At 46.2% G+C, this 27,220-nt stretch overlaps 1 protein-coding gene across 4 annotated transcripts in view; it reads left to right on the forward strand.

Annotated features, from left to right (window-relative positions):
* VWA5B2 (von Willebrand factor A domain containing 5B2) overlaps positions 1-27,220 on the forward strand; it is a 115,581-nt gene that overhangs the window by 84,954 nt on the left and 3,407 nt on the right. For all 4 annotated transcript variants that reach the window (XM_087872432.1, XM_060682877.2, XM_034441986.2 and 1 more), the window contains 11 exons: positions 669-871; positions 2,870-2,984; positions 5,472-5,657; positions 7,752-7,944; positions 10,613-10,905; positions 12,893-13,118; positions 16,293-16,637; positions 18,538-18,675; positions 20,303-20,422; positions 23,051-23,119; positions 25,810-25,879. In XM_087872432.1, the coding sequence (XP_087728558.1) occupies positions 669-871; positions 2,870-2,984; positions 5,472-5,657; positions 7,752-7,944; positions 10,613-10,905; positions 12,893-13,118; positions 16,293-16,637; positions 18,538-18,675; positions 20,303-20,422; positions 23,051-23,119; positions 25,810-25,879 (1,958 nt within the window). The remainder of the gene's footprint in view (positions 1-668; positions 872-2,869; positions 2,985-5,471; positions 5,658-7,751; positions 7,945-10,612; positions 10,906-12,892; positions 13,119-16,292; positions 16,638-18,537; positions 18,676-20,302; positions 20,423-23,050; positions 23,120-25,809; positions 25,880-27,220) is intronic.

Here is a 27,220-nt window from a genome sequence, read left to right on the forward strand (position 1 = left end):
CAAGGCTGATTTGATGTTTTCTTTATGGCAAGAACTAACAGCCTTGGTCTACGTCAGGGGTCAGCAACCCGCGGCTCTGGAGCCGCATGTGGCTCTTTCATCCCTCTGCTGCGGCTCCCTGTTGCTAGTCAGCTCCACAACTGATAGAGCTTTCGGTTAGGACAGGTAGAGGAAAAAGGATGCCGTGCTAGGAGGAGACTCTATGGTGGGGGAACCAACTTCCAGTCGGCAGAGGAAAAAGGACACCGCACTAGGAGGAGACTATGATGGGGGAACCAGACTTCCGGTCGGCTCCAGAATTGAATGGGGGCTTCCAGTTAGGACCTTTGTGGCTCTTTGAGTGTTTAAGGTTGCTGACCTCTGGTCTACGTCTTGCCACTTGCAGCTTTTTTCTTGCAAACTCCAGAATTGTCCACAAAACTGAAGGTCCCAATTCCAACCACTAACTGCTAAGTTATGCCGTCAATAACGCTGAACAATCCTGCGTGTTGTCATCTTCAATTATCATACATCTTGAACCGCCATGCCCTCAGAGACCATGGATGTCCCAATGAAGAAGAGTCACTGTCTGCAAAAAAATTACCTGCCCCACTTTATTGCAAAAAAAAAAAAAAAAAATGTGAATAGCTCCTTAGATTGTCTCTGTAAACTGCTTATTCTCTCCTCAGGACATCCTTAGGCTGGCCTGCGAATACATTCAGAAGCTACGGGCTGACGTGAGCGGGACCAGCCTCCTTGCTGCTCTGAATTGGAGTTTGGGACAGCCTCTCCGCCGTGGATATCCACGGCAGCTCTTCATCCTGATGGATTCCAGCGTAGAAAACCCAGGCAAGGTTATTGAGCTAGTCAGGAGACAAGCAAGCACTGTCAGGTACGAAGTTGTTTTAACTGGCCTCAAAAACTTTGGGCTTTTCTGTTCCCAGGCTACAAATTTATCTTCCCAGATGCCTGGCCCTAGAAACACCTTGAGGAAGAGAAAATTTCCGTATTGTGAGCTTTAAAAGTCAACAGATACCCGCCACAAACAACTCAACCTGGAGTTCAAAATAAACCACACTGAAAACTTGTAGAACCAATTTGGGAGAGAACTGAGGGAGGACCTTCCTCCCTCCCAAATATGGGCACAGCGGGGTATACTTTCAAACCTGGAGGGGGAATCGCAAGAGCATCTTCCAAATGATGTGGAATTTGCCATTGTTGTCCATTGCATAACACATCTGACCCAAATGATATAATCTGCACCAGTAGTGGGTTTCAAATTTTTTTACTACCGGTTCTGTGGGCGTGGCTTGGTGGGCGTGGCTTGATGGGCATGGCAGGGGAAGGATACTGTAAAATCTCCATTCTCACCCCACTCCAGGGAAAGGATACTGCAAAATCCCCATTTCCTCCCAATCAGCTGGGACTTGGGAGGCAGAGAATAGATGGGGGTGGGGCAAGTCAGAATTTTTACTACCAGTTCTCCAAACTGGTCAGAACCTGCTGAAACCCACCTCTGATCTGCACCATTTGTGTGATGACACGCATGTAGGAGACTGGAGACTAAAACGTATGAAAAAAATTGCAGGAATTGAGTATGTCTTGTTTAAGAAAAAGAAGGATTAGGGGTGACATGATAGCAATCTTCCAGTATTTGAGGGGCTGCCACAAAGAAGAGGTGGGGGCAACCTATTCTCCAAAGCACCAGAAGGCAGGACAAGAAACAATGGATGGAAACCAATCGAGGAGAGAAGCAACCTAGAACCAAGGAGAAATTTCCTGATAGTTAGAACAACGTACTAACAAGTCAGCCGCTTGACTTCAGAAGTTGTGGGTGCTCCATCGCTAGAGATTTTTAAGAAGAGATTGGACAACCATTTGTCTCAAATGGTATAGGGCAGTGATGGCTAAATCTTTTTGCCATTGTGTGCCAAAAGTGGGAGGGAGTGCGGGAGGGTCACTTGTGCGTGTGCCCACACCCACAATTCTATGCGACCCACCCTGCGCACATGCACACGCAACCCACCCCTGCGCTCTCCCCACTTTTGGCATGTGATGGCAAGGTAGGACCATTTTTCGCTTTCCCCAGGCTCCAGAGCCTTTCTAGGAGCCTGGGGAGGGCGAAAATAGCCTTCCCCACCCCCCCCCCGGAGGCCTTCCAGAGGCTGGAAACAGCCTTTTTCCTGACTTCTGGTGGGCCCAAATGGCCCGAAAATCAGCTGGCCGGCGCACACATGCATGCCAGAACTGAGCTCGTGTGCCCACCGATATGGCTCCGCGTGCCACCTGTGGCACGTGTGCCATAGGTTCGCCATCACGGGTATAGGGTCTGCTTCTTGGACAGGGGGTTGGATTAGAAGACCTCGAAGGTCGCTTCCAATTCTGTTATGATGTGATGCACGTGACGTCATTTGCAACCCCATTCAGTAAATTCATGCCTGAAAAACAGTTGGAACTAAGTCACAGCTTCAACTCTGATTCCCGTGTTTCCCCGAAAATAAGACCCTGTCTTATATTTTTTTTGAACCCCAAAATAAGCGCTTGGCCTTATTTACGGGGAGGTCTTATTATTTTGGGGTGTGTGGCACAAGATGGGGGTCCTCTTGCCATATTACCTGATTTCCAGCTCTGCGTTTAAATATTTTCGGGCAGGGCTTATTTTTGGAGGGAGGCTTATTTTAGTGCATGCCCTCAAAAGCCCGATTGGGCTTATTATCAGGGGATGTCTTATTTTTGGGGAAACAGGGTATATACGTGATAAGGGAAGATGGCGTGACTGGACCAGTGCATACAGCCAGAACAATTTAGAATGAGATGAATACAAAAAAAAAATAAAAAAAAAATAAAGTGGTAGTTTTGTCTCTGAAATCCATCCTTTTACTTCTTACAGGTGTTTCACATTTGGCCTGGGCTCTGCTGCCTGCCATCAGCTCCTCCGGAGATTGGCCAAAGTTAGCAGAGGCCAGGCAGAATTCCTCAACCCAGGTGAAAGGTTGCAGCCTAAGGTAAGGGCTCTTATTCCTTGGGTAATGCTTTTTATTTTTTTTATATTTATTTTATTTTATTTTTTTAATTTGATTTATATGCCGCCCTTCTCCGGAGACTCAGGGCGGCTTACAATGCGCTAAGCAATAGCCTTCATTCTTTGGTATATTTATACAAAGTCAGCTTATTGCCCCCACAAACTGGGTCCTCAATTTACCTACCTTAGAAAGGATGGAAGGCTGAGTCAACCTTGAGCCTGGCGAGATTCGATCTTACTTTAATTGCAGACAGCTGGTGTTAAATTACAGAGCTCTGTCTGTTGAGCTATCCAGGCTCCTTATTTGATCATGGGTTTTGATCCAGTTCCCAGGTTTGGGTGGTAGGTAGTTAACCCCAGTCCTCAGGCCATGCCCATCGTAGAGCACCAAAGCTGATGAACTATGCATCCCCTATGAGAAATATTCTCTTCGGGTATGTTGCCAGCATCTTATTGCTAGGAGGCACAAGAGATCATTTTCCAAAACATCTTTTGGCATATGAGGGCAGAAAGGGCTGTGACAGATAAGAATATCAGAAGAAATGGTCCCAACAACTCAATCAAATCAAATCAAGTTTATTACAGTCGAAGACCAGAGACCAGAACAAATAAAAACACTCAAGGAATATCCAGTTAAAAATTCTAAAATAAAATAATCAATAACGGATAAAATCTGTATTGAAATCGCAATCCAATCTATCAGTTACACATGGTCTAACTCAATGGTCACCAACTGGTGGTCCGTGGACCATTGGTGGTCCGCGAGAAAATTTTGGTGGTCCACAGAAAAATTATTTGCATTTTTTATATTGCACTAAATCAGGGGTCCTCAAACTACGGCCCCTGGGACAGATATGTGCAATGAATGTTTTTGTTGCTGCAGAGAGTCTCCCCCTTCAGGGTCTTTTTGTGTGGGACAGAGGGGGGCAGAAATTCCAACTTGGGGTCTTCTTCGGTCTCCTGGTGCAGGGCTTTGGGGAAAGGCTGGAGGGAAGTGCCGCTGGTAGCGAAGAGCCGGACTGCTTTCTGTTGGGGCCCTAAGGAGCCCAGCTGGGGAGGCGAGGAGTGGCTGGGAGGGGAGGGGTGAGTAGAGGCTGGCGAGATGCCCCTCGATCTGACATCGAGTTAGTCATGCTCACCCCGTCACATGACCTCCTAGCCACGCCCACCCACCCAGTTATTAGGCAGATCATATTAGTGGTCCACGGGATTTAAATTTATGAATTTAGTGGTCCCTGAGGTCCGAAAGGTTGGGGACCCCTGGTCTAACTAACTATATAATAATAATACCATAGGACACATACTCCTTCGATGCACTTTCTATAGAGATATTTGAAAAAACGGATCCTCCCAATAATCTGGCCTAACTCTCCCTTTTAAATTTTTAAATTGTTTGATTTGTTTTATAAATTGGGTGTTTTAATCTGTGTTTCTGCCAAAATATTTAATAATTTTAAGGGACTTTTAATGTTTGTATTATCTGTATTTTATCTCGGCTGTTCACCGCCCTGAGTCCTCCGGGAGTAGGGCGATATAGAAATTTGATAAATAAATAAATAAATCAGTTAGGTATCCTGGCCATTCCAACACTGCTTATCTCCAGTGGCTACTTTAGGACAAAGGATAAGGTCCTAACAACCGTAGGTTTGGGATAGGAGGAAGAGAGGCATGTTAAATGTCTATGGAGAATCTCGATCATCCAAGTCATGGTTGTCCCAAAGGTGCTTTTCCAAAAGGCAACCAGACTTTTTTGGTTTTTTTTTTCTCCTTGAAAACCTTTTGCTTTTCATCCAAGAAGCTTCTTCAGTTCTGAAGAAGATTCTTGGATGAGAAGCCAAATGTTTACCAAGGACAAAAGCAAAGAGCTGCCTTTTGGAAATGCACCTTTGGGTTAGGCATGTGAAGTTCAACAAAACTGTGATTCCCCTTCCATTTGTCACCTTCTGGAGTTTGAAAATGTGGAAAATGTGGACTTCTCCTAGTCTTTGAAACAATCCAAGTCTTTGCCAGTTAAATCAGTCCAGTGATACAAGAATCTTCTTACCACACAAACAGTAGTTGGTTAGAATAACAAACTCACTCTGGTTTACAAACCACGATGGTAGCAGATCCATCCAACGATGATAGCACAATGAATAGCACTCCTCACACAATGGTAGCTTATCATCAACTGAATACGTTACAGTACCTTTCTTAAATACGTTCACAAGTAATTACAGCATGACTCAGCATTACAATGAATCAGCAGTAAAACTTTAAAGTCACACAATACATATTCATATTAAAGTCACAGAACACATATATTGCCTGGACAACTTGCTCAAACCATATCCTAACACCCATGATATTTTGAGTTCCACTCGATAGATAGAGCTTGCAACCTCTTGCCACCAGGTTTGTTAAGCAAAGTATGGATTGCTGTGTAGGCAAACATGCAATATGCTTCCCTCTCCCCCACTTCCCCCCCCAGCTGATAAAGTCTTTGAAGAAAGCCATCGAACCAGCTGTGAGTGACATCACCATCGACTGGTACGTGCCTGACACCATGGAGGCCCTGCTGTCACCCAACGAGATTGCGACCCTTTATCCCGGAGACCGGCTCATCAGCTACTGCACACTTTACCACATTGCCAGCTTCCGGGACAAGAAAGCAATAGTTGAGTAATCCTTTCCTTACAAAGTAGAGCTCTCCCGATGGTGGTAAATCACCCCTGGTTTCACTTTGTGACCATCCCTTGGATCCAACACGCCCACAGCCTTACTTGGCCTATTGCCAACTTGTGAGTTGTGTGGTCCTTGGTGCTCTCTGAGCTTCCAGACGTTTCATTACCCAAGTAGGTAACATCATCAGTGCTAATAAGGGTGGGTGGGTTTGCTATCAGTTTATGTTCTGGTGCAGGGGTCAGCAACCCACGGCTCTGGAGCCACATGTGGCTCTTTCATCCCTCTGCTGCAGCTCCCTGTTGCTGGTCGGCTCCACAATTGATAGGGCTTTCAGTTAGGACAGGTAGAGGAAAAACGATGCCGCGCTAGGAGGAGACTCTATGGTGGGGGAACTGACTTCCAGTCGGCAGAAGTAAAAGGACGTCATGCTAGGAGGAGACTCTATGATGGGGGAACCGGACTTCTGGTCGGCTCCAGAATTGAACAAGGGCTTCCTGTTAGGACCTTTGTGGCTCTTTGAGTGTTTAAGGTTGCTGACCCAGGGGTGAAATGCTCCTGGTTTGGACCGGATTACCTGATCCAGTAGCAATGGAGGCGGGTGGTTCGGAGAACCGGTAGCAAAAATCCGTGCCCCTCACCCCCATGCCCAGCTGAGCCGCACAATCATTAGAGGCTTTTTTTTTTACTTTTAAAAGCATTTTTTCTACAACCTCTTCGGCTGAAAAAATACTTTTAAAAGTAAAAAAAAAAAGCCTCTGTTGATCGTGCGGCTTAGCTGGGATTGTCAAAGGCTTTTAAAAGCATTTTTTCTACAACAAGAGGTTGTAGAAAAAATGCTTTTAAAAGCCTCTGACGATCCCAGCTGAGTTGCCTGATCCGCAGAGGCTTTTTTTTTTCTTTTAAATGCCTCTGACGATCCCAGCTGAGTTGCCTGATCGTCAGAGGCATTTAAAAGAAAAAAAAGTCTCTGTCGATCAGCTGGGATCGTCAGAGCCTTTTGAAAGCATTTTTTTGCCGAAGAGGTTGTAGAAAAAATGATTTTAAAAGTTAAAAAAAAAAATTGGCCACGCCCACCCAGTCACATTACCCCACCACCACCAAGCCATGCCCACAGAACCGGTAGTAACAAATTTTAGATTTCACTATTGTGCTGACCCCTGTTCTGGTAACTTGCCTGTCTGTGTGGGTGGGGTAGTCTTGGGGGGTCTTTGGTTGGACCGTTTACTGATGGCTCTTTGGCAGTTTCTTGATTAGGGTATTGCTCACTTGATTGTTGGTCTGTTGGTCTCAGACGTTATTTCTTTCATGCATCTACCAAGTGGTCCTTGACTTACAATCACAATTGTATTGGGAGCAGAATTTCTGTGGCTGAGTAAGCCAGTAGTTAAGTGAGTTTATGACTGTGTTGCTGCACGTGTTTGTCAAGCGAAGCACTGACGTTATTAAATGACTCACACAGTCTTTAAGCGAATCCGGCTTCTCCCCATTGACTTTGCTCATCGGAATCCAGCTGGGAAGGCTGCAAATAGCAATCACTTGACCCGGGGACGCTGCAGCCATCGTTAATACAGGCTGTGTCAGTGTTTCAACGCTGGCATGGAGAGCAGAGGAGAGCGAGAGATAAACTCTGGAACTTTTGCCTGCTAAATCCCTTTGAAGCCGGGTTGTCGTGGAAATGAGGGGAGGGGGCACATTCCTGGGGAATGAAGTCTAAAGAATGATTTGGAAGACAGCCAATGAGAAGCAGAGATTTGGGGATCGGAAAGGGAGGGATTGGGGGGCAAAAGATCAGTCTTGTCCGCGCGGAGTCATGATCCGGTGGCTGTGCTCAATTAAAGAAAGATTTCCTTAAAGATTGGCAGTTTGGAAATTCATTTAATTTTGAGATAGCAACGTAGTCTGACAGGCTGGTTGCCAAGCATCTGAATTTTGGTCACACAACCATGGGGTTGCTGTGATGGTCATAAATGCGAGGAATGGTCACAAATCAATTTTTTCAGTGCCTTTGTAACTTCCAACAGGCACTAAATCAATGGCTGTAAATTGAGGATTACCCATATTGTCTTTTGGTTACCATACTCCTTAGGGCCGAGAGCAAATCTGTCGAAGTTTCTCTAGAGGATCTGCAGGGTCGGCCTTTCCATCCCAGGAGGAGGTAGAAGGACAGGATGGATCCCTCCCACCTTCAGCTGGAGATAACCTGGAGCGTTTCAAGGGCCTTCTGGACGTTTCCCAGGAAATGAAGTTTTCACCTGGGGACACTGACGAGTCTATGAAGAGTGAGTGCAGACCTTGGAAGGCAATATTCACATCCATTTTAAAGGAGGTAGCAACCTGGGACTGGATAGAGTTCAGGGGTTTTTGAGGTTCTCTGAGATTGATGGTTTTCTTGCAGAGGCTTCATTACCCAAACTAGGTTATATCATCAGTGCTTGTCAGAGGCGAGATTCAGCCGGTTCGGACTGGTTCGGGTGAATCGGATGTTAATTTTACATCCGGTTCACTGAACCGGTAGTTCCAACGACTGGCTGGCCCCGCCCTGCCTCTCCCAGGAGTCCCCACATGCCTGTTTTGGATCCCAGGTAAGTGCAGGAGGCGCGTGGAGGTGGGCAGATGGAAAAGGGGCCCCCCAGAGGCTTGTAGAATGGACCTATTTCCTGCCCCCAGAGAGCCTCCGGAGCCCGGGAAGGTTGAAAACAGGCCCTGGGTCTTCGGAGAGGGGTGGCATATACATTGAATGAATGAATGAATGAATAAAATCTCCATTACTTCCCCTCTCCTGGGGGAAGGATATTGCAAAATCTCCATTCCCACCCCACTCTGGGGCCAGCCAGAAGTATTTGCTGGTTCTCTGAACTGCTCAAAATTTCCGCTACCGGTTCTCCAGAACCTGTCAGAACCAGCTGGATTTCACCCCTGCCCCAGACTGATGGTGCATCGGGGACTGGAATGACATGCTACAGATCCACACTCCCAAAAGTAACAGGGCCAAAACAAACAAACAAACAAACCCTAGCGACCTAATTTTATTTGCATTTACATGAGATTAAAACGAAACTACAGCGAATAGGGTTAACTCGCCCCTCTGTATTGCCTTTAATCGTTTCTCTTTTGGTCACATTAAAAATGAATGTGATAGTTTAATAAATGCTCACAGGAGCACTAAAGACATAATTGCGACCATGATTATTCTCACCCTTAACGATATCTTGTACCCGAAGCTTTCCGAGACTAGAGGTGTTCCCGGAGGTTTTTGTTTATGTATCTCTGCACTTTTACACGGCGAATTTCCCCTTTGAATTAATTAAGGTACAAAGAGGGGAGGTGCTTTCAATAGCACACATCTTTGGTCTAGAGCAGGGGTCTCCAACCGTGGCAACTTTAAGCAGGGGTGGGCTGCTGGGGGTTCGCAGGGGTTCGGGAGAACCTCTAGCTAAGATTCTGTGCAGTTCGGAGAACCCCCAAATCCCACTCCTGGCTGGCCCTGCCCATCCCGCCCCTCCCAGGAGTCCCCACACGGCCCATTTTGGATGCAGGTAAGTGCAGGGCGCATGAAGGTAAGTGCAGGGTTAGGGGGGCTTGGGAGCAGTGGTGGATTCCTCCCGGTTCGGTCCGGTTCGGCCAAGCCGGTAGCGGTGACGATATGACGTCACCGAACCGGTTCTCCCCCCCCGCCCTCCCCTGTTATTCTTACCTTTTATTGATTGATTGATTGATTTTATTTATTTTATTGAATTTCTATACCGCCCTACTCCCAAAGGACTCAGGGCGGTGAACAGCCATGAAATAAAACACATACATATACAAAATTTAAAATCGAATAAAATGAATTAAATAAATTTGGCTGAATTGATACCCATAATTTAAAATACCCATATTTTAAAATACAGTAAAAATTTAAAATTTACACTTAAAAGGGAGAAGATTTAGGCGAGGCCAGCTTGATGAAATAAAAGAGTCTTCAACTCGCGGCGGAAGGTGCGCAGATCCGGAATCCTCCGTATCTCTGGGGGGAGCTCATTCCAGATCTTCGGTGCCCCCACAGAGAAGGCTCTCCCCCTAGGGGCCGACAGCCGACATTGTTTGGCCGACGGCACCTGGAGGAGCCCCTCTCTGTGGGAGCGTACTGGTCGGTGGGAGGCTATTGATGGTAGTAGGCGGTCCCGTAAGTATTTGGTCCCACCCCGAAACTATTGCTGCCTCCTGAGTCCCAGCTGATGACTAGAGGGAAAAAACCTGTTTAAACTCTTGCCGGGGGGCTTCAAAGGGCTGTCCTACAGCTGATCAGTGTTAAAAGCAAACAAATGAGTCGGGTCGTAAGTGCAAGGACTGGTCGTAAGTGCGAGGACCTTCCAGAAATGACTCTGACCAGCTAGCCACGCCCACCTAGTCACACGACCTCTAAGCCACACCCACAAAATAAGCCACACCCACAGAACCGGTAGTAAAAAAATTTAGAACCCACCCCTGCTTGGGAGGCTTGGGGAGGGTGAAAAATGGGCCTACTGGAAATTCGGGAAGACCGGAAACGGGCCCGTTTCCAGCCTCCAGAGGGCCTCCGGCGCCTGGGGAGGCCGTTTTCACCCTCCCGGAGGCTTGAGGAAAGCCTCCGGAGCCCGAGGAGGGCAAAAACGCCCCCCCACCCCACTGTGGTGCAGGAGGCTGACTAGGCCACACCCACCATGGCCACGCCCACCCAGCAACCAGGCAGAGAACCCCTTGCTAAAATTTTTGAAGCTTACCCCTGACTTTAAGACTTGTGGACTTCAACTTCCAGAATTCTGGGAGTTGAAATCCACAAGTCTTAAAAGTTGCCAAGGTTGGAGATCCTTGGCCTAGAGGAAGATCTACTTCCCTTCTTGGCTTTTCCAGCTGACAGATGGGTGAGATAGAAAATACCTTGCAAATTTCTCCAAGCCAGTCACCATAAATTATTCTCTCTGGCAGGTGGAGAGCCAGTGTCTGGAGGAGATATCTGGAAGAGGATTTACCAGCCTTCCTACATCCAGGAGCAATATGTGCTTACTCACTGCTCAGTCAGCACCGACCCTAGCCACGCCTTATGCCACAGCTCTACCAGCAGTGAGTCTACCGGCTCCAGAGATGTACCTCCGGAGGAAGGCTCCTTAGCCCAGACTCTTGAAAGCACCTCTCAGCAAGGACAGAAGAGTGTGTCTCTCTGCAACTCTTCCACTAAGTCTGCACCAATAACCCAAACTCAGACTGGGCCTACAGCTAAGGTGAGGAACCTCAAAAGCTCTTACCTTCTCCATTTCTCCAGTATTTTGTGGAGATGACAGAACAATAAGATTTGGAAGGGACCTTGAAGGTCTTCTAATCCAATCTCCTGTTCAAGCAAGACACCCTATACCAGTGATAGCGAACCTATGGCACATGTGCCTGAAGTGGCACACAGAGCCATGTCGCCTGGCACACACAGTGTCACCTGTTCCTCTTCTGGGTTTCTGGCGTGCATGTGCGCACAACGATCAGCTGGCCTTTTTGCATGTGGCAGTGCTGGAAACTAGAAGATCTTTTAGATCAGTGATGGCTAACATTTTTGCCATTGCGTGCCAGGAGAAGGGGGGGCATGGGAGGGTCACGCGCGCGCGCCCCCACACCAATAATTCTATGCGCCCTGCCCTGCGCATGTGTGCGCAACCCCCCCTCTCCCCCACCCCTGCTCCTGGCACGTGATGGCCTGGTAGGCCCGTTTTTCTTTCTTACCTGGTTCCAAATCCTCTCTAATTATCTGGGAAGGGCGAAAACTCCCTCAGAGTCTTCTCACTCCCTCCGAGGCCCTCCAAAGGCCTGAACCTGCCCATTTGCCAACTCCCGGTGGGACAGGAAGTGACTTTTTTGCTGTCCCCAGCCTCCAGAGACTCCTAGAGACAGCAAAAAATTTCACTTCCTGTCCCACCGGGAGTTGGCAAATGGGCCATTTCAGGCCTTTGGAGGGCCTCCGAGGGAGTGGGAAAGGCTGTTTTTGCCCTCCCCAGATGCATAGAGAGGATCTGGAACCAGGTAAGAAAGAAAAACAGGCCTTCCCCACCTCCCCCAAGCCCTCCGGAGGCAGGAAACAGCCTGTTTCCCTACTTCTGGTGGGCCCAGATGGTCCGAAAATCAGCTGGTCGGTCCGCACATGCGCACCAGAGCTCAGCTGGCGTACCCACTGATATGGCTATGTGTGCCACCTGTGGCACGAGTGCCATAGGTTTGCCATCACAGATATAGGATCTCTGGTTTGCGAAGGGACTTAGAGTCGAAGACCTCCAAGGACCCTTTCAACTCTGTTATTCCATTATTCTTGTTATCATTCATCATCACCTTGCATCAAGGACACCTCAGTCCGTGATGGCGAACCTATGGCACGCGTGCCAGAGGTAGCATGCAGAGCCCTCTGTGGGCACGTGCGCCATCACCAGTTTCCGGCACGCACATGCACACATGCGCACTGGCCAGCTGGTTTTCACGGGTGCCAGAGCACTGGAGAACAGCCTGAAAACGGCCAAAAATCAGGCTGTTTTTCGGGCCATTTTGGGGCCTTTTTCAGGGCCATTTTCCAGCCGTCATTTTTTTTTTTTTTTTTAATTAGATTTATATGCCGCCCTTCTCCGGAGACTCAGGGCGGCTTACAATGTGTTAAGCAATAGCCTTCATTCTTTTGTATATTTATACAAAGTCAGCTTATTGCCCCCACAATCTGGGTCCTCAATTTACCTACCTTTGAAAGGAGTCAACCTTGAGCCTGGTGAGATTCGAACTTGCAATAATTGCAGACAGCTGAATGTTAATAACAGGCTTTTAGTCTGTTGAGCTATCCAGGCTCAATGTGCATGCATGTGCATGAGCCAGAGCACCAGAAACTTGAAGACCAGGTGGCCAGCATGCATGCCTCTTTTTTGGCCATTTTTTGGCCGTTTCAGGCCATTTTCAGGCTGTTTTTTGGATCATTTTCAAGGTGATTTACTGGCCTTTTTTGACTCGAAAATGGCTGAAAAACGGCCAAAAAATGGCCAAAAAACAGGCATGCATGTTGTCCACCTGGTCTTTGAGTTTCTGGTGCTCTGGCGCATGCACATGCACGCACATTCTGGTTTGAGCACTTGGTGCCAAAAAAGTTCACCATTATTGAACCTAGGTCCTTCATGGATCTGTACAAGGAAAATCATTTGGCTTTCTTACATCGTTTCCAGTTTGGACCTTTCTCTTTTCCTCTCTCTGAAGGCATCCGTTGCCCTAAGCTCCGAAGAGTTGATGCGTAAGAAGAAAGCCCTGGCCCGGACTGCCATGTCTGGACGTAGTTTCTCTTCCCCGCATGGCGAGTTGGATGCCCATCGGCTGCGCCGAGCCCTGGAGAAAGTATCCCAGAAACCCAATCGGTCTCTGGAAGGGAAGTTGGATGAGATTGGGCCTGAGCTGCAGAAGATGCCCAAGGCTGTTGCCGATTCCAGTGAGTGAAGGGGATGGAGAAAGTTGATGTAGTTTGGGAACAGAGAGGAACAGGAAGAGAAGGACAAATGCATTCAGTTTTGGTTGCCAAGATGTAAAAAAGATGTAGAGCAGGAGTGAAATGCTCCCGGATCAGACCGGATCGCCCGGTCCAGTAGCGATCATGGCCATTGGTTTGGTGATCCAGTAGCGATGGCAGAGCAAAGCTCCACCCACCTGCCCGGATGTCATTACTTCCTGGTTTTAACCAGGAAGTAATGTGTTTTTTTACCTTCTGTGCACGTGCAGAAGGTTTTCTGCATGCGCAGAAGGTCTGCGCACATACGTGATGCGTGCAGGGCACGCACTTCCAAACCGGTAAGAAAGGTACTTACAAAGATGATTAGGAGATTGGAGGCTACAACATATGAAGAACGGTTGCAGGAACTGGGTATGCCTAGTTTAATGAAAAGAAGGACCAGGGGAGACATGATAGCAGTCTTCCAATATCTCAGGGGCTGCCACAAAGAAGAGGGAGTCAAGCTATTCTCCAAAGCATTTGAGGGCAGGACAAGAAGCTATGGGTGGAAACTAATCAAGGAGAGAAGCAACTTAGAACTAAGGAGAAATTTCCTGGCAGTTAGAACAATTAATCAGTGGAACAACTTGCCTCCAGAAGTTGCGAATGCTCCAACACTGGACACTTTTAAGAAGATGTTGGATAACATTCTTCCAACATCTTCTTAAAAGTGTCCAGTGTTGGAGCATTCGCAACTTCTGGAGGCAAGTTGTTCCACTGATTAATTGTTCTAACTGCCAGGAAATTTCTCCTTAGTTCTAAGTTACCTTTCTAAGTACCTTAGTTCTAACTTACCTTTCTTAACCGGTAAGAAAGGTAAGTAGATTGCACCCCTGATGTGGAGACTCTAGAAAGTGCGCAGAGAAGAGCAACAAAGATGATTAGGAGATTGGAGGCTACAACATATGAAGAACGGTTGCAGGAACTGGGTATGCCTAGTTTAATGAAAAGAAGGACCAGGGGAGACATGATAGCAGTCTTCCAATATCTCAGGGGCTGCCACAAAGAAGAGGGAGTCAAGCTATTCTCCAAAGCATTTGAGGGCAGGACAAGAAGCTATGGGTGGAAACTAATCAAGGAGAGAAGCAACTTAGAACTAAGGAGAAATTTCCTGGCAGTTAGAACAATTAATCAGTGGAACAACTTGCCTCCAGAAGTTGCGAATGCTCCAACACTGGACACTTTTAAGAAGATGTTGGATAACCATTTGAAGTGGTGTAGGGTTTCCTGCCTAAGCAGGGGGTTGGACTAGAAGACTTCCAAGGTCCCTTCCAACTCTGTTATTCTATTCTAAATAGGAAAGCTTGAGATTTTTACTAGCGTGTAAAAGTAAAAAGATAGCAAGTGTGATGAAATGGTTAAGGTGTTGAAGGCAGCCAGATTGACTCTGGTTCACATCTACTCCCAGCCATGGAAACACACCGGGTGACATTTGGACCTATTGCACACGTTCAGCTCAACGCACCGTATGGCATGTGGCAGGGGTGAAATCTACTTACCTTCCTTACCGGTTTGGAAGTGCATGTGCTGCATGCACATGCAAAATCTTTTGCGCATACGTAGAAAATAAAAATACATTACTTCCTGGTTAAAACCAGGAAGTAATGACACCCGAGCGGCAATTGCTACCAGATCGCTAAACCACAGGGAAAAATCGCTACCAGATCGGGTGATCCCATCCAATCCGGAAGCATTTCACTCCTGGCATGTGGGGATAAAAATGAAGATCCCCGTGTAAGATGCCTTCAAAAACCGGACAAAGGGTACAATATAGTCCTAATAAATGAACATAATATTTGAAAAACTGCAAGGCAGATTTCATTCCGGCATAAGCTGAAGCAGATCCCATGTTGACGGCAGCGATCTTCTAATGGCTTTACAATGAGCACCATATCAGTGTTCTAAACATGGGGAAATGAATATTCATGAGCTTCAGCGCTAGCAGCAGCCAATAGGAATGCTTGTGACTTGCTGGAACTTTCTGAACTAATAGAGGAGAATATAGGGGTTTATATTCTTTAGGGTTGAACTGTGGCAGTTCCTTGGTGCTTTCTGAGTTTGTAGACATTCCACTACCCAACTAAGTAACATCAGTGCTAGGTACCAATAGAAGAGAATATTTGTAGCTTGGGGTTGAACTCTGGGGTCCTTGCTCCTCTCCGAGCTTGGTGGTGTTCTTGCAGATATTTAATTGCCCAATTAAATAGCATCACTGCTAGATACTAATAGAAGAGAATATGTTGTGGCTCCGTTACCTGAGCCTGTATCATCGGCAGGAGAGGACTCTGAGAGTGAAGGAGAGGAGTTGGCAAGGCCTCCCTCTCCAGGACCCTCCTCTCTGGCAATGCCTTTAGTGTCCACCGAAGGGCAAGAGATAGGGCCGAGGCCAAGCACGTCCACACAGCCACAGGTGGACAGTGATGAGAGTAATGAGTCTTGGCTGGATCCACGCCAGCGTCGCAGAGATAAGCACGCGCAACAGAAGAAAAGGCGTGCCCGAGATTAGGCTGAGTCAGTGGACCACACCCCACAAGGTATAAAAGGGAGCGTGGTGGCCAGTCAAACCTTGTGACGAACGAAGCTGAAAGCTTCCATGCCATTCTGCATTGCCGGACTTTTGCTATAGGCTTTGCTGGATTATCTTTGGACTTGATTGACTCTGTAATTATTGAGCTGTTTCCTTTGATGTACCACAAGTGGGGAGAAATTATCTCTCCTCTTCGTAAGTAATAAACTCTTGGCAGGCAGCCACTAGGTTGTTGCCAAGTTCCATTATCATAAGGAAAAGGATTTTGCCGGCTGGTTTGGTCTTTAACTCTTGAGAGTCTGTTGGTGTGTGTGCGTGTGGGATGGGGACAGAACAGAATATTTGTACCTCATGGTGGAACTGTGGGGGTCCAAGCTCTCTGTGCTTGGTTGTTTTCTTGCAGATGTCTCATTACCCAGCTAGGGTACATCATCAGTGCTACCTGGGTAATGAAACGTCTGCAAAAAAAAAAAAAAACAACCCACCAAGTTCAGAGAGCACCAAGGACCCCCCTTTCTGAATTATCTGAGCAGATCCTGTCCTGTTGCAAACCTTACCTCTGCATCCCAATGGCTTACTTTTTTTTCCAGGCAACCTGCTGTCACCTGCCCATCTTGACTGGGATACGCTGTTGGAGCCCTCTTACCTTTTCAGCCCATCACCAGCCTTGGAGCAAGGAATGCCCGATGACCACCCCTTGCCTCCTCTTCAGTGCCAGGTGGTGATCCATGCCCTCAGCGCAGGGAAGCCCGTCTCCTGGGAGGTGATCGGTGGCCTGGATTCCTTGTTCCTCCCCAAAGAGAGCCTGGGACATTCCCAGGGACAGCAGCCACCGCCAAACACAGGATTGGAGAAGCTACTTCACCGCCTGACCGCTGCCTCCGTTATCCGGGATAATGAGACTGTGGCTCAGAGAGAAGCAGAAGTGGAACACGGTAAAGCCCCTTCTCCTTACGTTTTCCTTGCCTTCAAGTTTGGCCTGCTTAAGGTTGGGGTTATGGTTGTCCCAGGTGCTTTTTTCAGGAGGCAACTGGACTTTCTGGGTTGTTTTTTTTCTTCTTTGAAGGCGTTTCACTTCTCATCCAAGAAGCTTCTTCAGCTCTGACTGGATAGTAAGGAATGGAAGGATTTATATTCCTGGCAGACAGCTGGTCATTTGCATCCTTTTAGAGGGTCATTGAGGCCACTTGGAGGTTTATCTGTGTCCTCAGGGTCACCTGAGTGGTGCTCCTGGTTCTGCAAATTTTTTCCCCTGGAAATCCATTCCTACGCCCACACCATTCAAAGGGTGTTTATCCCAAATTGTATAGCTCAAGGTCTGTAGAGATTCTCCGTCATCCAGGTCATGGTTGTCCCAGAGGTGCTATTTTTCAGGAGGCAACTGGACTTTCTGGTTTTTCTTTGAAGACTGGCCTGTCAGAGCTAAAGAAGCTTCTTGGATGAGAAGCGAAACGTCTTCAAAGAAAAAAGAAGAAAGTCCAGTTGCCTCTTGAAAAAAAGCACCTTTGGGACAAGCACCTTGCTTACCAATGGAAATTCTGGTCCCAGCTGAGGTTGTAAGTCAAGGACGTCCTGTAGCACCCATGTGTAATCCTTCTCGGGAATTTAGGTGGGCTCTTTTCTTATAAATCAAAGGTCAGATGATCATCTGTAGCCAGTGGTGGGATTCAGCCAGTTTGCACCACTTCGGGAGAACCGGTTGTTAACTTTCTGAGCAGTTTGCCAAACTGTTGAGCAGTTCTGAGTAACTTTCTGAGCAGTTTGGCAAACTGCTCCCAAACCGTAACCAGGGGGGGCCTTTGCACAAGTACGCCTGGTGCGTCAGTTGCGCCCTTTCCTAGACCGGGATGCCCTCGCCATAGTCACTCATGCCGTTGTTACTTCTCGGTTGGACTACTGTAACGCCCTCTACATGGGGCTGCCCTTGGGATGCACCCGGAGGCTTCAGCTAGTCCAGAATGCGGCCGCGCGGGTTGTTACGGGAGCTCCTCGTTACTCCCGTGTGACACCTCTCCTGCGCGAGCTGCACTGGCTGCTGGTGGTCCTCCGGGTCTGTTTCAAGGTGCTGGTATTAACCTATAAAGCCCTACATGGCTTAGGCCCAGGGTACTTGCAGGAGTATCTTCTGCCATCCTCCCATTGTCCTGTACACTCTCACAGAGCGCGCCTCCTCAGGGTGCCGTCGGCTAGACAATGTCGGCTGGCGGCCCCCAGGGGGAGAGCGTTCTCTCTGGGAGCACCGACCCTCTGGAATGGTTTGCCCACCGGGCTTAGGACAGCCCCCGACCTCCTCTCCTTCCGCCGCGAACTGAAAACGTGGCTCTTTCATCAATTGTACTGACCTGTCTAGGGGCTTTTACATTGTAATAATTTTAATTAATGTTAACTGGATTTTAATTTACATTTAAATTTAAATTGTTGAATTTTATTCTTTGTAAGCCGCCCTGAGTCCTTTGGGAGAAGGGCGGCATATAAATTGCATAAAATAAATAAATAAATAATAAATAAACTGGTTGTTGGAAGAAATCATTAGGGCAGAGAACCGGTTGTTAAATTACTTGAATCCCACCACTGTCTGTAGCCCTCCAAATGTTGCTAAACTCCCAGCAGCCTTAGGAAGCATGGTCAGTTTTGAAGGATGAGAATATCTGGGTTCTCACCAGTTGCCTATCTTGATATAGATCTTCAACATTTCCGCTTTCTCTTTTTGCAATATTTACGATGCTTTGTGGTTTTACCAGAAAGATCCTGAGTGTTAACTGAGTGGAGCCACGATTCTAAAATTCATTAAAGCAACGAATAACATACAGTCATTCTCTCTCTTCCTTTCCCGAGGTTTCTTCCGAAGGTTCCGTCTTAAAGCTGTCCAGTCAAGCAAGGCTTGCAATCTGCCTTCCATGTTTACCTCCGCGGTGCCTGTAGACTCTTCCACGAAGGAGGCCTTGCCTTTAGCACTTCAGGTTCGCAGCACAGGTAGGACTACCTGGAATGGGAGCGTAATTATTTGTCGAATTTCTATACTGCCCATCACACTTGCATGATTCTGGGCCAGGGGGGAAATCTACTTATCTTCCCTACTGGTTTGGAAGTGTGCGCATGCGCCATCGTCTGGTCCAATTTTTCACCCTCTGCGCATGCGCAAAGCCTTCTGAGCATGCCCAGAGGGTCAAAAACGGGTTACTTCCTGGTTAAAACCAGGAAGTAATGACATCCGGGTGAGTGGGCGGAGCCTCGCACTGCTGCCGCTACCGGTTCGCCGAACCACGCACAGCCGCCACCAGTTTGCATGAGCCGGACAGAACTGGCAGGATTTCAACACTGTTCTGGGCGGTTTATAAGCCAAACAATAAAATTGTATAAGTGCCATAGTTAAAAACGAAGTTAAAAACCAAATCAAAACAGAATTAATAAGAACAATTAAAGTTAAAGAGAGTTTAAAAGGCAGAGGAAGCACCTTCAACCCACCCAACCACCCTCAGGGTTGCATGGCATTCTTAGACCCTCATGCCAGTTGGTAGATCTTGACGGACTTCCGAAAAGCTAGGAGAGTGAGAACCTGCCTCTCCTTTGGGTGGGTGGGTGGGTAGTGTAGATGGTCCATATGGAAGGGGCGACAGCAGAGAAGGTTTTCTTACTAGACCCCACCAGTAAAAATTCTCTAACCAACAAGGTCGGTAATGTATTTTCCTTGCCTGGCTGAGAAATTCCAGTATAAGCATTTAAGCAGAATCCTGAGTATTCATTCATAATTATATTATGCCCAAATGTTTAAAATTAGATGCACCCTTTTTCATTTCTTTTTCTTTCTTTCTGTTTCTTTCTTTGTCTTTCTTTCTGTTTCTTTCTTTGTCTTTCTTTCCTTCCTTCCTTTCTTTTTCCTTCCTCCCTTCCTCTTTCTTTCTTCCTTCCTTCCTTTCCTTCCTTTTTCTTTCTTTCTTTTAAGAGAGAGATAGCTAGATAAATAAATAAATAAATAAATAAATTTATTTATTTCTATACCGCCCTTCTCCCGAAGGACTCAGGGCGGTGTACAGCCTATTAAAAGCACAAAGACAGACATCAGTTAAAAATAATTAATTAAAATTATTAAATAATTTCGGCTCAAATTTAAAACCCCCAAAATTTAAAATACCCAATTTAAAAATCATTACATTGATAGCCCAGCCTGGCGGAACAACAGGGTCTTGAGGGCACAGCGAAATACACGGAGGTCGGGGATCTTACGTATTTCCGTATTAAAAGCAATTCCTATTTAGCGTTACTGTAATCTAAAATAAAATACGCTATTTCCCCTAATATCCGTGACACAATCAATGGCAGAAAGCAGATCAATACTTGTAGCATGTTGGTTCCATCCAATAATTACAGTTTTTGTACACCCTTTTTGTAATTAGTTGCATCATAAATAAACATGTATTAAACACCAACAAATAAATGGAAATAAACTTGATCAGTTCTACAGTTCAGTAAGTTTAGACACTGGGCTTAGCAAACATATAGATGGGAGAAACCAGTATTGTTTAAGATAAATGCTCATCAATGAAATGGCAGCAGGAGAACCGGAAATACGTCTAATCACCCTGACTCTGCTTTCTCCCAGACGGTATAAACAACTATCAGAAAGGATCCCGTTTAGTCAACCAGCGTCATCAGAGTTACTCGCTAAGCCTGGGACAGAGACAGGATTCCCAGGACTTGGATGATGCTCTTGTTCCTGCAGGTACAAACTTCACTTCACCTGTTTGATTTGAAATTGGACCTTTATTACATGGGCAGCACAATGGCTCAGCGGTTAAAGATGCTGAGCTTGTCAGCTGGAAAGCCGGCAGCCCAGGTTCGAGACCCAAGTGCCACGTGACAGGGTGAGCTCCCACCCTCGCTCTAGCTCCTGCCAACCTAGCAGCTTGAAAGCATGGAAATGCGAGTAGATAAATAGGTACCACTTTGGTGAGAAGGTAACAACGTTCCGTGATGTCATGTTGGCCCCATGACCATGGAAATGTCTTCGGACAGCGCTGTCTGAATGGCCTTGATGTGGAGATGAGCACCGCCCATGGTGGCGCAGTGGTTAGAATGCAGCATTGCAGGCTAATTCTGCCAATTGCCAAGAGTTCAATCCTGACTGGCTCAAGGTTGACTCAGCCTTCCATCCTTCTGAAGTCGGTAAAACAAGGACCCAGACTGTTGGGGGCAATATGCTGACTCTCCAAACCACTTAGAGAGGGCTATAAAACACTGTGAAGCGGTATATAAGTCTAATGCTATTGCTACAGTCTGCAATGACTAACAGAGTAAAATCCATAGAGAGTTCTTTACCTGTATTACTTACGCTAACATGTATGCAAACATGCTTGGGGGAAAAAAACAAACTAAGGGAGTGCTAATGAAGCTTAACAAACACAAGTGCTTGTGTTAGCTCTTCCTGTTTTGATTTATCAGGCTGTGTGAATCCAGCCAGTGAGTGCACATCAGCAGAGAGAGGGGGCAGATCAAGTAACTAGCTAGGGGCTTGAAAAAATGTGCAGAAGGTGAGAAGGCATGTGTGGGTCAAATGTAGCTGTGTTGTTCTGAGTATAATTCAGTGGGTCTTGTGCACATTTTGTAAAACTTATCCCTACTTGGACGGCCGAAGACAAATTCCTTGTTTGTCCAATCACACTTGGCCAATAAAGAATTCTGTTCTGTTCTGTTCTGTTCTGTTCTGTTCTGTTCTATTCTATTCTATTCTATTCTATTCTATTCTATTCTATTCTATTCTATTCTATTCTATTCTATTCTATTCTATTCTATTCTATTCCTCGGACCCAATGAATTAGGTGGATATGCTGGCTTGGTAATGTGGGAGTTACAACCCAACACATTTGGCCACCATCTCTTTTTAAACGTTGATTTATTTTTCAGCTTCACTGTGGAATAATAATTCTTTTAGCAGTTTTTCTGCAAGCCCTCTGATCTGTTAAAAATATTCCTTTTCCCGCCCTCCCCCAGCAAATCACTCCGGGGTGCGCACCACCTCTGGCATTATGCCTCCATTAAGTTTTAGAGCCCCGTTCTGCTATAGCTAAATTCTGGGGGGAGTGGGGGGGGTGGCGGGGTGGGGGGGGAGTCCGTTTCTATCTTCCTCCTATTTATACTCCCCGGAGCGAGAAATAGCTGTGCTTCCCAGCAACTGCACGTAGCAGCACAAGTGCTGGGAAACAGAGAGCGATTAAAACTGGGAATGATGGATCAGGTGATCGGGTGAGCCGTTCTGGCTCAATCTGCACGGAAGGCAACCTGCGTGGTAACCCTTTCGTTATCTTGTCTCTCTGGAACAAGGCAACATGCTTGCTTGAGTTCACACAACCTATTTAAGCCTAAACCACACTTGAAAGCCACTGTTGCCAGGCTCACATCATCGGCGGTGTCCAAATTGTGTGGCTTATTCGTCTACATAAATGTTTCTCAATCTTGGCCCTCTTAAATTGGATGGACTTCAATTCCCAGAGTTACTCTGGGAATTGAAGTCCATGCATCTTAAAAGTGGCCAAGGTTGAGAAAAAATGATCTAGATAATACCTTATGCTAAGACCGAATTCCTTCCCCCAAAAAACTTTGCTAAGCCACAAAGTGCTCAATTTCCCATTTAACCCAGCTGAGCAATTCACAGAAATGTTGGTCTCAGGAAACCTTTGCATTCTTAAAATCATTGAGGACCTCAGCGTTTATATGACCTATATTAATATCAGTCTATTGGTTTATGTGAGTTGTATCTATCAATATTTATTGTATTAGAAATTAAAACTGAGAAATGTATAAATATGCATTTGACTTTGTGAGGCCCCTGAAAGAGTCTCAGGGACCCGCTTTTTTAAAGAACTTTTATTTATTTATTTATTTTATTTTATTCAATTTGTATACCGCCCTTCTCCTAGTGGACTCAGGGCGGTGCACAGCCAGAACTAAAACACATACTAATACAAAATTTAAAATTTTTAAAAGAATTACATGACTTTGGCCCAGAATTATTATTTTAGCCCAGTTTATTATTGTTTTTTATTTTATTTTATTTTTTTGTTCTGTTTTCTTGCAAGAAGTTCCTTTCACATTCCTTTATGTATCAATCTCAACCTCACTCTGCCATGTCTGGCTGTTCCTTGAATTTCCTTTACTTTGATGCACTTTCACTTCTGATTTGCAGGCATTTCTTCTGATCTTCTCTTGGGTAACGGTCAATTCCAACTTTCTTAATTTCAGTGTTGTCCAGAAGCTTTCCAATAAGAGAATAAATAGGCTGAACGTCCTGAGAACATCCTGTGTTTTGGCAAGGGACGCCCACTTAACACCTGCGTCTTTCTTTGCTTCCTAGAACAAGAAGTTCCTCCTTCGCCAGTCAGCGTTTCTTCAGCCACCCAAGCCAGGCCAAGCTGTCCTAGTAGTAAGTCTAACTCAACATGGAGTCTGGGAAACAAGGAAGATCTGGTAATGTGTGTCCAGGGTTGTATTTAGGTTTCCAGGTTCGGTGTCGAAAAATAATAGAATAGAATTAGAATTAGAATTTTAGAATTAGAATTTTAGAATTAGAATTCTAAAATTATTAGAATGTTAGAATTATACTTTTAGAATTCGAGTTAGAATATTAGAATTAGAATTAGAACACTTCATTGGCCAAGTGTGATTAGACACATAAGGACTTTTGTCTCCAGTGCAGAAGCTCTCAGTGTACATGCAAAACAACAGAGTAATATACTATATACCGTGTTTCCCCGAAAATAAGACCCTGTTTTATATTTTTTTGAACCCTGAAATAAGCACTTGGCCTTATTGCCATGCACTGAAAAGCCCGATTGGGCTTATTATCAGGGGATGTCTTATTTTGGGGAAAACAGGGTATTGTACATTACTATACAGAGTAATGCATAGTACCGTATTTTCCGGCGTATAAGACTGGGCGTATAAGATGACCCCCGACTTTTCCTGTTAAAATATAGGGTTTGGGCTATACTCGCCGTGTAAGACTACCCCTCTTCCAACGCACACCAAATAAAAATTAAAAAACATCAACTGGCTCACCCACAATGTAAAAGCAGCTGTGCTAGACCCAAAATGGCCCCTGCAACAAGCAGGAACCTCACACAGCCACAAAAAGCCCAAAAAAACAATTTTCACACTTCACACAGACACAACACAACACAACTGGCTCACCCACAATGTAAAAGCAGCTGTGCTAGACCCAAAATGGCCCCTGCAACAAGCAGGAACCTCACACAGCCACAAAAAGCCCCAAAAAAACAACTTTCACACTTTACACACACAAAATTCCACATACAGCTTTGTGAGATTTTTTGTGTTTGTGTAGTTAGAGTGAAACACTACAGAAACACACTAAATCTCAGAAAGCTGCACAAATATTATTTTATTTTATTTTTATTTTTATATGAAAACTAAATTTAAAACTTCCTAAACTTTAAATGGCTAGGTCTAAAAAAGAACAACTAAAAAAACTCCAATTAACTATTTTTTTTAAAGCTCCCAAAGGGGAAAAAAACTTACCCAATAGAACAGGGGTCTCCAACCTTGGCAACTTTAAGACTTGTAGACTTCAACTCCCAGAATTCCTCAGCCAGCTTTGTTTTGCTGGCTGAGGAATTCTGGGAGTTGAAGTCCACAACTCCCTGCCTGCTTGATTGCAGGCAGGGAGTGGCTTCCTGATGGAATGGATTCAGGCAAGCGAAGCAAGGCAAGTGTTGCGACTAGCAGCTAAGGTAAGCAAGCTGGAGGGGGAAAACTTTTTTCCTTCTACATGGCTCTGGCGATCCCAGCTGCGTTGCCTGATTAGCAGGCAAAGCTGGGATCGTCAGAGTTTGGATCGCCAGAGCCATTTAAGGCTCGTCAGAGCCTTTCGGGCTGGTCTGCCTGGTTACAGGAGAACGACATCCGGCGTATAAGACGACCCCCGACTTTTGAGAAGATTTTCATGTGTTAAAAAGTCGTCTTATACGCTAGAAAATACGGTAATAGCATTATTACAATACATAATGGCATCAGTAGAGGTACCTAAATAATACACAGTTAATGCCTCTATATCTATCAGCTGTAGCTATGGAAGACTGCTTTTATAAAATGGAAGAAGAGTACAAGATTGGGTTTCACGATTCCTGCAAAGTCAGGCTTATTTTTATTTTTATTTATTTATACCCCGCTTTTATTATTTTTTTTGTATAAACAAGTCAAGGTGGTAAACATATATCATATATTCCTCCTTCTTCCTATTTTCCCCACAACAACCCTGTGAGATGGGCTGGGCTCAGAGAAAGTGACTGGCCCAAAGTTATTCACTTGGCTTTCATGCCTAAGGCAAAACTAGAATTCACCACCTCCTGGTGATTGGCCCAATGTCACACAGTTAGACTTTCATGCCTCCTGTCCCAAAAGTGCTTTTTCCAAAGGCACTTTCTTTATTTCTGTTTGCTTCTTGATTTCGCTTCTCATCCAAGATGCTTCTTCAGTTCTTCACCTATAGCCATGATGGCGAACCACAGGTGGCATGCAGAGCCCTTCCTGATGGCATGCGAGCCGTCACCCCAGTTCAGCTCTGCTACGCATGCGTGCGTGCCTCCCGCCAGCCAGCTGGTCTTCGGGTCTCTGCCGCACATGTGCGGGGCGGGTGGGTGGATGCTGCGCGTGCATGCAGGAGGTGCGCGTGGCATGTACATGGGGGGCGAGGGACATGCGTGGGGCCATGCGCGCATTGTATTTTTGGGGTTCACACGCGCTTTGGGCACTTGGCCCGGAAAAGGTTAGCCATCACTGACCTATAGCCTTGCATTTTGGTTTACACCTGAGGGCAGTGGTAGGATTCAAGTAATTTAACAACCGGTTCTCTGCCCTAATGATTTCTTCCAACAACCAGTTTGCCAAACTGCTCAGCAAGTTAACAACCAGTTCTCCCGAAGTGGTGCGAACCGGCTGAATCCCACCATTGCCTGAGGGAGGTGTAAACAAAACCAAGAAATCACGTGACACCTAGAGCCCAAGTGGATATGTTTGGGAGCTCTGCACCTGTTTCCCAGCCCTCATGAGTCTCTCTCTCTCTCTCTCTCTCTCTCTCTCTTTCTCACTACACAGGAGCCAGCTCCAGCCCTTCTCCTGTTTCTGAAAGCTCTCTGAAGTCTATCGAGAGTTTCCTAAGCCGCAGGTGACCCTTTCAAAGCTACCTCTTCTCTCTGGAGAGGACTCATTTGGGTGGGCAACAATGGGGCAGTGTTGTTTGGCTGAAAGATCGTTCTTTGATTGACACCGGTGCAAAGTGTCCATCTGCCCATGATCACCGTGATGGCACAATAATAGTAACTTTGGGGGGTGGGCGGTGTCTTGGAGTCACTTAAATATGAGCCAGCAGTGTGTTGCAGATGCCAAAAAAAAGCCAACACAGTCCTAGGCTGCATCAACAGAGGGATAACCTCAACATCACGTGAAATAGTAATACTATTTTATAATGTCCTGGTAAGACCACACTCGGAATACACAATGGAGCCCAAAATTTCGGTTGCTACATGGAACACTTGTTAAGTGAGCTTGTTGTCCGTGTTCCAGACAAACCCCAACTCCAAGTAAAGACGTGGAAGTAAGCATTTTTCCAAAGTTCTCTTTACTAGAATAGGCAAACTGGCACATCTGGGAAAACCCGAATCTAAAAAGCCCGGGTTTTCCTTCAGTAAGTCAAAGTTCCCAAAACCATCCCCTTTCTCCCCCGTCGATCACATGCTCCAATCAACGTCCGTTCCATCTCGAGTCAGCACTCCGACCACTCCTTCTCCAGATGCAGGATCGGCCTGACCTCGACCGACAGGAAGAATGCTATTATGTCTACAAACAACCCCCCTCCTTAATCCCCCCTCCTACTTTCCCACACATGAGAAGGTGGCAGCACTGAAGCTTCCGGCCTAATATGCAGGGGTGAAATCCAGCAGGTTCTGACAGGTTCTGGAGAACCGGTAGCGGAAATTTTGAGCAGTTCGGAGAACTGGCAAATACCGGCTGGCCCCAGAGTGGGGGTGGGAATGGAGATTTTGCAATATCCTTCCCCAGGAGTGGGGTGGGAATGGAGATTTTGCAATATCCTTTCCCTGGAGTGGGGACGGAATGGAGATTTTGCAGTATCCTTCCCCTGCTACACCCGCCAAGCCACGCCCACCAAGCCACGCCCACAGAACCTGTAGTAAAAAAAATCGGATTTCACCACTGCTAATATGGCTTCCAAAGCTGACACTTGTCCCATTTTACAACTTTTCTTGCCAACAGTTGTTAAATGAAAAAACTGTACTTCAATTAGTCAAACTGTTGTTAAGTGAATCTGGCTTCCCCCATTGACTTGGCTGGTCAGAAGGTTGCAAAAGGGGATCATGTGACCTCAGGACTCTGCCACCGTCATTAATATGAGTCAATTGCCAAGCGTCTAAATTTTGATCACATGACTATGGGGATGCTACAAACGGTCGTAAGTGTGAAAACTGGCCATAAGTCACTTTTTTTCAGT

Source organism: Pantherophis guttatus, chromosome 6 (assembly GCF_059756535.1).
Source record: "Pantherophis guttatus breed Tessera chromosome 6, ASM5975653v1, whole genome shotgun sequence".
NCBI lineage: Eukaryota > Metazoa > Chordata > Lepidosauria > Squamata > Colubridae > Pantherophis > Pantherophis guttatus.